Raw genomic sequence first — 11654 nt, 5'->3', positions numbered from 1 at the left:
GTTTAACACATTTTAATAAATTTAAACATCACAAATAAATATGTTACAAAAATATTAGTTTTGTTTAAAATGTTGTTAAGATCGTTAACTGTTCTCGGGGCGCCAAAATACTAAGTTGCAACGAATTCTAAACGAGTTCAGAAAATGACTGATATTCTTTTGGCCCTCTCAAAGTAATATCCACAAACTGGTTACATTTATTAGCCTACTCTTCATTTATTTAATTTTATTTTTTCATGTTTGTGTTTATAAATAATTTATTTACTTTATCCGTTTTACTTTATAATAATCCGATTATTTTTGTAAATATTTTATAATTTAGTGAATGTTTATTTTTTTATATACAAAATATTATTTTCAAACATTTTTATGCAGGCTAAACTAAACCACAAGGCTTGCCAATGTGATGACAAGTGGATCGAATGGAATCTCAATGAGGAAATAGGTAACCAATCACTAAAACCTCTCTCTCTCTCTCTCTCTCTCTCTCTCTCTCTCTCTCTCTCTCTCTCTCTCTCTCTCTCTCTCTCTCTCTCTCTCTCTCTTTTCTTTCTGATTCCCCCTGTGGAACCTACGATCTCAAACGTTTCCCATGCTTTCCCTGTGATCTATCCACGACCTCTTCAACTATCAGAGAGAGAGAAAAAAACTGCTCACACGTCACTGGTGAAGGTGGATCATAACATGTGCCAATACCTATAAAGCTCGAGCGCGCGAGATGCACTGAAGACACATAGCTTACCCAAAGAAAGACAGATTCTGGAAGTTTCACTGGATATCTTCGGTATGATTTTACACTAGTGCTGAGGTGAGTATACTGTCTGTCTCTGTTTCATCTGTAAGGTCACATAGTTTTGTGATTAAGATGATGTGTTTTTCTACTGATTGCATGTTTTAGCCACAGATCTGACAGTGATTTTTTTTGTTACACCCTTAAAAATAAGGTTTCTTCCGTGATTATTATGTTAGGTTAGTTAGTAGCATATTAACCATCTTATTAATAGCCATTTTCACTGATTCTTCGGATATTTAATAAAAATACAAAAATATTTACTTTATCACTATGTTCTTCGGAACAGAATTAAAGTTGAATAAAAGACCCAAAGAATAAAAGTTGATTGAGGTTGAATGCATGCACACTACGTACTAATACAGCCTACTATATCCTATTATGCTATTTTAAGAGTGTATGAGATTTACTTACTCCGAACTGTTTGAGATTTTCTTTATTAGGCACAAAGTTGTGCACGTTTCCAAACTTCTCATAATCTGAAATTCAGTTGGATGAGTCTGATTTGCAGTCAGAGTGGGTGAGAGCAGGGCTGTCCCAGGGGTTGCACCCCAAGAAAATGTGGATAAACGCGGATGAAAGACATGCCAGCGCATGCAACTTGTAAAACTGTTTGGAATAGTTGTCAGTTTCTTGTCCTCCTCTGTGAAGCTGGAGCGACTGAAAGCAATGGTAGATCTCCTCTCTTCAGGAAGCCCATTATAATTCCAGCCTAATGTAATCTCATATTCTTATTCCATAGATATCCAAGGAGCGCGTAAAGGGATCCTTCTTGCGCGTCGCACAACTTTTGGAGGCGCTCCATCAAGTAGAGAGCATCAACAGCACGCACCGGGCGCACGTGAATTATTTTCTTTCTTTTTACTTGTTGGCTTTGCTCATCGCTGGAGATGTTCGGGCACGATATCTGCCTCGTGTCCGCGTTGCTGGCGGCTGCCGGTGCCGTGTTACCGGTGCTGCTGTTGCTGGTGGTCTCGCGGCTGCTGTGGGAGTTCAGGTGGAGCATCACCCGGGATCGGGCGTGTAAACTCCCACTTCCGCAGGGCTCCATGGGCTGGCCGCTGGTCGGAGAAACTTTCCACTGGCTTTTCCAGGTAAGACTTGAATATATAAATAGAATTCTACTCAGACATTGGATTCTGTTCGCTGTGTTTTATGATTTAGCGAATACAATTATGCATTATATTCTATTGTCTGTTCTCTCCATTAGAAAGTCTCAATATGAATTATAGCCTAGCCTATATGTAGCCTATAGGCTATTATAGGCCTATTGTAATGTTGAAATGTTTTTGAAATAAATAAAATATATTAATTACAAAGCAATTAAGGTGCTGTTGCAGTGCGCGCATTATTTATTTCCTTTCAGCGGGGTCATCGTTGTAAAATAATTTCTGTAGGCTAAGTAATTTTCTTTTGAGGTTCATTTTTTGAAAACCGAATACGTGTTGCTATGGTTACCTCCTCAATTAAAGCCGATTCTTAAACATTTGGCGCACTCTGACTCACACGTTGCCTAAACTTTTGTGGGTAGGCTATAGCCTACTGAAACGATCTTTAAAATTTCTTTTGAAACGGGCTATAAACACAAACGTAGCCTAATTAACACACCGATGTTGGTAGCCTAACAAATATTAAACGGCAAAAGGGCCTAATGAAAGAGTCGACTTCCACGGCAAACCTCATTTAGAATTTATTTTAAAAGTTAGTTATTTTATTTCTTCCATCATAAATGTAGACCTTGGGGTATTGCATGTTATGTTATTTTTCTAATATTATTGCATTACATTTGTCAAGCAAAGTGCAATGCTTTCTCAAAGGAATATGAATATGATGCATATGAGCTCCTCTGCTGGCCTAATGTACAAATACACATGGGGACTTATTCCGTGGCATGTGTGAACTTGATGAGAGTGTAATTCAGTGTTGCCAATTCCGCGGTTTTCCCCTGGAATCGGGATACTTTTAAGTTGTTGCCGCGGGTTAATTTTTCCCCCGCGGCTTGATATCCACCCCCGTACGTACGATTTCGGCGCTACAGCACCCATACACCTACAAATTCACTGGAGAAAATCGCATTGGGCTATTTTGCGGCGACATTTTACTGCCCTAGTAAAGCTAGCTACAGACCTGGCAACCTTCATGGTGGTAAAAACAAAGATGTTTACCTTGATTTCATGCACAGTGGTAGATAAATATGGAAATTTCTATATCAGCATAAAATTGAATATCTGCTATATTACTAGCTACTATAGATGCTACTCAACTCTATAAAATCCTTATAGTCACAAACAACTGGTCTAAAGGTCAGTTCACACAGCACAGACAAATGCCAACAAACATTTGTCAATCACATGTTCAATCAGCATTTGTCTGCTGGGGCAGTGTGAACGTGACAGTTATTTTGCATACAATTCTAAATCCAAGCCAACTTCTTTTTTTGAGGTTTGTATGTGCAGTGTGAATTGGCCTTAAAGTCCCCATGAAATAAAATTATTTTTAGATTTTTTTTTTTTTTTGCTTTTTAAACTTTTATGAATAGGCTGTTATATATAAACTAGTGTGCTCCAAAACAATGACAAATCTTGCATTTAGAAGATATAAGCATCCAAAACCTAGTCTCTCACTTCTGCCAATATGGATCAATGATTTTGATGATATCTGCGCTTCAGCTTCTCATCATATTTTCTGTCCAGTCGAATGCTCTTGTCCCGCCCCCTACATTAAAATGGGTCATTTGTTCACACATTTACTATTTTCTACATGGTGAATGGCACAAAGTTCACTATAGGGGATAGAGAACGATTCAGACAGTGTAAATATGCTTTCCATTGGGGCGAATGAAGTCTGGTTTCGCGTAAATGTCACAGAGATACGGAGGAGGAACTGTTAGAGATTAGAACGGCTCTGGCCGAGCTGTCTGTGATATAAACAAAATGCTATTGGCTATTTTAAAAAGGAGAGCAGCTGATCAATATGTCCCGCCCTGTGTTTCAATGGAAATTACGTCAACACACTGAATAATGCTGCGCGTTTCAAAGCACTTCAGTGGGCCTTTAAGAAATAAATTGGTCAAAAGTAGTGGGGACCTGGGGTGTTGCAACCCTCTAAAAGTTGTTCATTATGTTTCAACAGGGATCCAGCTTTCACATCTCTAGACGAGAGAAACATGGAAATGTCTTCAAAACTCACCTTTTGGGCAAACCCCTCATCCGAGTGACCGGTGCAGAAAACATCCGTAAGATTCTGCTGGGCGAACACACGCTGGTGTGCACGCAGTGGCCCCAGAGCACACGCATCATCCTGGGGCCCAACACTCTAGTAAACTCAGTTGGTGACCTGCACAAGAGAAAAAGAAAAGTAAGCTGAATGTCTGAAATGCATGACCTTTTCAGTCCTCAATAAAAAAGGCATCTAATCGAAAAGTATTTTGTGCTTAAGTTTGACATTAGTTGTTGTATTTCTCCTATATCCCCGTAAAGATAAACTCTTTACCTCTTGAATACATTTTTTTTGAGCTCACAAAAAAATAACATTTCAGTTATAGATATTACTGATCAAGTTATCCATTTGATCAATAAACATTGTTTTTATGTAGTCCAGATGTATTTTTGTAGGCCAAAACCCGTTTAGCTCTTCTGGTTCCATCGTCCCAAAGTTGGTTAAAAGCCTAAAATAAGGTCTGTGGTGAACACAAGCTCAAGATATTTTCACATTTTAGTCTTGTGCCTTAAAAAAGGCGGTTGCTAACAAGGTGCTAAATGGGACTGTCAGGGACATTAAACAATCCCACTGACACCGAACAGGTAAACTCATCTACGCACCAGTCTGCTTTCACAGCCTCATTGTGTTTATACAGCCTGATCTCATGAAATGCGTCTTTATAACACGCATTGTATTTATCGTGCGATTTATACGCGAAAATTTGTTTTTACGTGCATATGAAACGCAGGTTTCCGCGTGCATATGATACGCACTTTATGCGTCTAATACACACGTACCCCACACCACTAATCCTATCCAAGGGGTTTACAGTGCGTATCATATGCACGTAAAAACTAATTTTCACGTATAAATTGCACGATGAATACAATGCGTGCTATAGAAACGCATTTCATGAAATCGGGTTGGTTTATAACCATGTTCTTGCAATTCTAACTCACACTTCTTCTTTTTTTTGGTAACATTTTATTTTAAGGTGACGTTGTTACACATTACTACATGTACTTACTATAGTAATAACAGTAAATTATGCATAATTACAAGTAACCAACCTTAAACCTAACCCTAACTCTTATAGTAAGTACCGGTACATGTAGTTAATTAATATTACTCAGTACTTATTTGTGTAAGTAAAGAGTAATAACTATGTCACCTTAAAATAAAGTGTTACCATTTTTTTTAAATAAAGACTGAAAGAGTTGTCAGAAACTTGGTGATGGTGACGTTGAAGATAGTGTATGTACGCTTCAAAATTCATAAAACTTGTGTTCATTTGTGAAAATTATCTTGATTGACAAAACGTGTAAGTAACATAAACTGTTGATCACAGAGCTTATTTTTTGTGATCATTCAAAAGCCCATGGAAGAATCCTGTTGGGATTTGTTGAGGTAGTGTTATGCTAACTTCTGGGTTGGCCTACAAAAATACATCACTGCAGCTCTCTATTTGCTTCCTAGATCCTTGCAAAAGTGTTTAGCCGTGGGGCGCTGGAGGCCTATCTGACACGACTTCAAGACGTGGTCAAGTCTGAAATTGCAAAGTGGTGCACCGAGACCGGGTCTGTGGATGTTTACGCCGCAGCCAAGTCCCTCACCTTCCGCATCGCTGTGCAAGTCCTGCTCGGTCTGCACCTGGATGAGCAGCAAATCGCTTCTCTCTCTAAAACCTTTGAACAGCTCATGAACAACCTCTTTTCGCTTCCCATTGACACCCCCATAAGCGGCATGCGCAAGGTGAGAATGACCTTCCTTCCTCAGGCCAAATCTCACTTCGTCTCACAGCTTGATGAATGTCTAAATCTTAGCTACTTTTAAAATCTTTTATGAATGTGGGTTGCAGGGAATCAGGGCCCGTGAGATTCTGCACTCTGCCATGGAGAGGATCATAGAGGAAAAACTGAAAAAGCAGCAAGCCAGCGATTACTGCGACGCTTTTGACTATATGCTGAGTAGTGCGAAGGAAAATGACTACGACCTTACAATGCAAGAACTTAAGGTAAAATCCACAAATATTGTGTGCTATCTTTGCATTATACCCACCCTTGTGAAAAATAAGTGCGCTTAACTGTGTGGAATGTGCTCCTGTAGTGTACTTCAAATATTAATAGTATATTTTAAAATACTGTACTTGTAGATAATATAATATCAATGAAATAAAAGGCCACTTAAGTGTACTTATAGTAAACATTAATTACATTTTTTAACACTCTTAAGTACACTTAAAGGGGTGGTAAAGTATGATTTCACTTTTCTAACTTGAGTTAGTGTGTAATGTTGCTGTTTGTGCATAAACAACATCTGCAAAGTTACAACGCTCAAAGTTCAAAGCAAAGGAAGATATTTGCTTTTAAAGAAAAGGACTACAACAAATGGCTGGTAGAGACTACAGGACATTCCTCACGGGTTAGTGACATCAGCAAGCCTAAATTTGTACACAAATCCCGCCCCCGGGAACACGCAGTCCATGTTGAGAAGAGGAAAAGTTGTTCTATAAGAGTACATTTGTGAGTCAGCTCAAACTTTAGCATCCATCTTTTCACATGCAATAGAAAGTCAGTCTGTGTGCATCTCACAACAGTTCCTATACGAGCGATTTATAGATTACCATGAGAGAATATCCTATTTGAAGATAGTTAACTCCACATCAGCAACATAAATTTATCAACTAACCTTTCAGAGACGTCCTGTTGCATTCTACATGTTGTCACTTCTTCTTGAGTCTCTCCATCTTTGTCTGACTCCGTTTTAACATTAAAGACAGAACAGTTTCTGTCATTTTAGTGTGTCTGCGTGAGGTAATCGCAGCTGCTAACACACAGAGCTCTTGAAACCCCGCCCTCTGCAGCAGCTCATTTGCATTTAAAGGGCCAGGCACAAAACTGTGCGTTTTTGCAAATCCTCAAAAAGTGACAACTTTAACATGCTATATAAACATATCTGTGGAGTATTTTGTGCTAAAACTTCACACACACACCATGGGGACATCAGAGATTTATTTTACATCTTGTGATAATTTTACCACCCCTTTAAAAAAGTGCACTTTGTTTTAATGTCAAAACAAAAGCTTTACCGGTACTTTGTTACATTTTGTGTTTTAAAGGAGAACTCCGGTCAATTTTAACATTGAGCTCAATTTTTAGTAAATTTGGAGTGCTGTCAATACAGAGAACAACGACAAAAATCGGTGTTGCCTACACTGTGTTATCCTATTTTAAAAATTTACATCCTATTGACTTGAATGGGGCAAGTTTTAAACTTAACCAGTTCTTAGTCTTATCATCCGTGATGTGTCATTACAAGTGCCCAGCCATGTTGATTGATTCCTTCAGAGTGAACACGAGTGAATCTGACTGCAGTAGATGTGAAAGATATGAATAAAAATGATGTTATATCAGCCAGCGCACAGACCTGTATTTAGTTCCTGTTTTCGGTCGAAATTCGGTCGAAATCAGGTATTTGCGCTGGCTGAATTAACATCATTTTTATTCATATCTTTCACATCTACTGCAGTCAGATTCACTCGTGTTCACTCTGAAGGAATCACTCACATGGCTGGGCACTTGTAATGACACATCAAGGATGATAAGAGGATAAAAGCAGGTTTAAAACTTGCCCCATTCAAGTCAACAGGGTGCAAATTTTAAAAATAGGATAACACGGTGTAGGCAACACCGATTTTTGTCGTTGTTCTCTGTATTGACAGCACTCCAAATTTACTAAAAATTGAGCTCAATGTTAAAATTGACCGGAGTTCTCCTTTAATGTCTTGACTAAAATACTAAAGCACATGTAAAATACTTGATAATAATTTTAACTGTAGTGTGTTATATGATATTAGATGTTGGCCTGGTTTCACAGACAGGGGTTGTTTAAGCCAGGATTAGACCTTAGTTCAATTAGGACATTTAAGTAGATTTTATAAACGTGCCTTAGACACGTAACAACATTACGTATCTTGAGACAAAATAATGGCAATGACATATTTTAAGATATATCAGAGTTGGTTTCAGTTAAAACAGACCAAACATGCATTTTAGTCTGGGACTAGGTTTAAGCCTTGTCTGTGAATCTGAGGGTTTAAGTTGTTTGAGCTGTTTTAACTGAAAGGAACATGCACTGACATAGATATATTTAAATACATATAAACATTTCAATAGAAATTACATGATAGTATTTTTTTTATTTACCAGTACGCTCCGCAGTACACTTTAATCACATTTCAAAGACAAGTAATTATTAAATTAAGTCCTACTTAAGTGGGTCAAAAAAGCACTTTTAAATTCAGTTAATTGCATTTAATATACATTTAAATATAATTAATTTTTATTTATTTGCAGTTAATATGTAATTAAGTGTCCAAAATGCACTTAAGTGTATACTTAAAAAAAAATGTAAGGGCGAATTATTTTTATTTATTTTTTCACAATTTACTTAAGGCTTTTTTTTGCTAAATGAATAAATTAAAATGTATTTCAGGAAACGGCGGTAGAGTTAATCTTCGCCGCCCACTCCACTACCGCCAGCGCATCAACATCCCTCATCCTTCAGCTTCTCCGTCATCCAGATGTGAGCAGACGTGCAGGAGCAGAGTTAGAGAGCGAGGGCTTGACCAGCGACGTGCACGGATCCTGCCGCTCTCGTTGCCATGGAAACATCATCAGTGAGGAAAGCGATGCCGCCGAGAAGAGTACCAGCGAGTGGAGATCGACGACGAATAAAAGTATGTGTTTTGAAGCAGGAGACAAGGAAGAGGGGTGTCGCTCTCGGACCCACGTCCCTTACCTAAGTTTGGAGAAACTGAGTCAACTTTCTTACCTGGATTGTGTGGTCAAAGAGGTGCTTCGGTTCCTTCCACCGGTGTCTGGGGGATACAGGACAGTTCTGCAAACATTTGAACTGAACGTGAGTGTGTTTCTTTTACATTTTGACCAATACAAGTACTGCTAACACCCTTTTTAAAACATTATTTAAAGTTACTGCATTTACAATAATAATCAGATGTTGCTGATAAAAAACATGTGCATCATCAAACTCTAAAATGGTGTTCTTAAAGTTGAATAATAAACTGATTTGAGTCTAGAAGGCAATGCGCTCTGTCTAACGTAATCATTTCCAGTGTTGGGGCAAGTTACTTTTTAAAGTAATGCATAACAATATTGTGTTACTCCCAAAAGAAGTAACTAATTGTGTTATGAAAAATAACGTGTTCCATTACTTTTGCGTTACTTTTTATCACCTGGACTGGGCTTGCTTGTTTGTTTTTTAATAACAACAAAAACAAGATCTATTTTTGGTAAATGTTAAGGCCATTTCACACCAATTTGAAATGAATAAGCCTCTGGCTGAATTAATGTACAGCAGATGTACAGTAGAGGGGGCAGCTCGAACAAACCTTTCAGCTGTGTGGCTATTCTGGATTAAAGAACAATAGAATACAGGAGAAGAAAGTTCAACACTCTTATTTCTAAATCTAATCTAAAGTCATTTTTGCTTATTAGTATGGTTGAATAAGATCATTGAAGGTCAGCAGCAAACACATTGGTTAATAAAGTGAGATTAAATACATAAAGTATATAAGTTTTAAACAATATAGTTAATTATAAAAGTTTTGCGTAAAATTCTGAGATTGTATTTCACTATTTTTAATTCATTTTGAGGAATACTGAATGTTTTCGTCTAAGTGAGATGAGTAAATGCATGTTCGCGTTTAGTCCAGAACTAAAATAACCTTAATGTTTACACAGCGGACACAACACCTCCTCAGTTTATTTCTCTCAACATGAGGACAGGAGAGCTGTCAGTCAAAAAATGTGAAAAAGTAACTAGCGTTACTTATTTGAAAAAGTAACTTCGAAATTTTGTTGTAAATTGAAAAAGTAATTTGTTACTTTACTAGTTACTTGAAAAAGTAATCTGATTACGTAACTCAAGTTACTTGTAATGAGTTACCCCCAACACTGATCACTATATTGTGCATCTGCAGGGTTATCAGATCCCGAAGGGCTGGAGCGTCATGTACAGCATTCGTGACACGCACGAGACTGCAGAAGCGTATCAGCACCCGGAGCTCTTCGACCCCGACCGCTTCTGTGCAGATAGAGACCGCAGCAAAACCGAGCGCTTCAGTTACGTGCCTTTCGGAGGCGGTGTGAGGAGATGCATCGGACGGGAGCTTGCTTTGATCGTGCTGAAAACTCTTGCGGTGGAGTTGCTCGCCACGGCAGACTGCACTCTGGCCACAGAAACGTATCCAAGGATGCAGACGGTGCCAATCGTGCATCCGGTCAATGGACTGCACGTGTTTTTTAACTACAGAACCCACGGGATCGAGAGAAACCGGAGAGAGTCCACGCATATATAGGCAAAAAAGAAACATCAATTAGACACTGCACCACATACGCACAAACTGCCTTCGGGAATCATTTGCAGTCATATGCAGTTTCCTTCCTGATGTTTATGCAAAGCAAAGCATCTGGAAATCTGATAGAGTGGGGGTGGAATGATGGACTTGACACAGTCATTAGATAATGCAAAGTCTTGAACTCTTAGTGAACTTATGAAAAGGGTAAATACCCACTAGAATGCATGACAAAGTTACTTAAGCCTGTGTAAAATACATACAAAAAGCCATTTTGATGTGAAACGGACATCGATCCTACATATCTTGTTAGGCGGAAAAAAAAGAATAGAAATGCATTTAAATTCATCTCAGCATTGTATGTGATATGTAAACAAAACCTGTTTTTTTATGAAATGAAGTAGGAACAAATAAGCTCTAATTATATATGTATTTTTCAAGTGAATAGGGATAGCTCACTAAATAAATAATATTATGCCACTTTCTAATTTCTAGGCCACTGTACTATTAAAAAGACTAGTTATCTATACAGTACATGCTGTCGTTGTTGCGACTGTGTATTCTAGTACTTACAGAATGCTTTAAAGTACATAAATAGGCAACTAATGCATAGTTATTTGTGTTTATCATGAATGTAAGCTGTGAAAAATGATCTTTGCGCTGTGAACTGGAGTTTCAGTTTAAATACAGGGAAGGAGAAAACAAGCAGCACTTTTTCCTCCAAATTAGGAGTATATTATGTGTATTCTTGTCGTGTCAATACATGTGTGTAATTTGTAGTCCCTGTGCTAATGTTTGTCTTGTTCGGTAGTGCTCGTTAATTTTATATCTTTTATGATATCTATTTTGAAATGTGCATTTGGAGCTCTTCTATGTTGTTAAAGATGTTTCTGTTCAATAAAGAGATTTAATGTGTTTATTTGGACTTTATATTTGGGGGGTCAGTGCGATCTAAAAAAATACACACAAATTAATAAACATTATAATTTAAGTTTTTAAGAAATTAATATATATTTAGTAAGGATACATTTAATTCAACAGTACAAGTGACAGTAAAAACATTTATAATGTTACAAAAGATTTCTATTTCAAATAAACAGTGTTCTTTTGAACTTTCTGTTCATCAAAGAATTTTGAAAAAATATGGTTTCCACAAAAATATTAAGCAGCACAAAGTCTTCAACATTGATAATAATAAGCAATGTTTCTTGAGCAGCAAATCGTCATAAGGTCATTTGTCACTAATTGTAATGTATGCTGAAAATTCAGCTTTGCAATTACAATAAT

The 11654-nt window shown here is 37.6% G+C and overlaps 1 protein-coding gene across 1 annotated transcript; it reads left to right on the top strand.

The window, feature by feature from the left end:
• Positions 1-704: 704 nt before the first annotated feature.
• cyp26c1 (cytochrome P450, family 26, subfamily C, polypeptide 1) lies at positions 705-11291 on the top strand. The gene is made up of 7 exons (XM_079632231.1): positions 705-808; positions 1533-1884; positions 3923-4147; positions 5468-5743; positions 5850-6005; positions 8486-8911; positions 9993-11291. Exons 2-7 carry the CDS (start codon positions 1681-1683, stop codon positions 10368-10370), a joined length of 1665 nt encoding a protein of 554 aa, XP_079488357.1. The 5' UTR covers positions 705-808; positions 1533-1680; the 3' UTR covers positions 10371-11291.
• Positions 11292-11654: the final 363 nt, after the last annotated feature.

Source organism: Phoxinus phoxinus, assembly GCF_949152265.1.
Source record: "Phoxinus phoxinus genome assembly, chromosome: 13".
Classification (NCBI taxonomy): domain Eukaryota; kingdom Metazoa; phylum Chordata; class Actinopteri; order Cypriniformes; family Leuciscidae; genus Phoxinus; species Phoxinus phoxinus.
The sequence above is the reverse complement of the archived record's forward strand: the minus strand, read 5'-3'. Positions and strand labels throughout refer to the sequence as shown.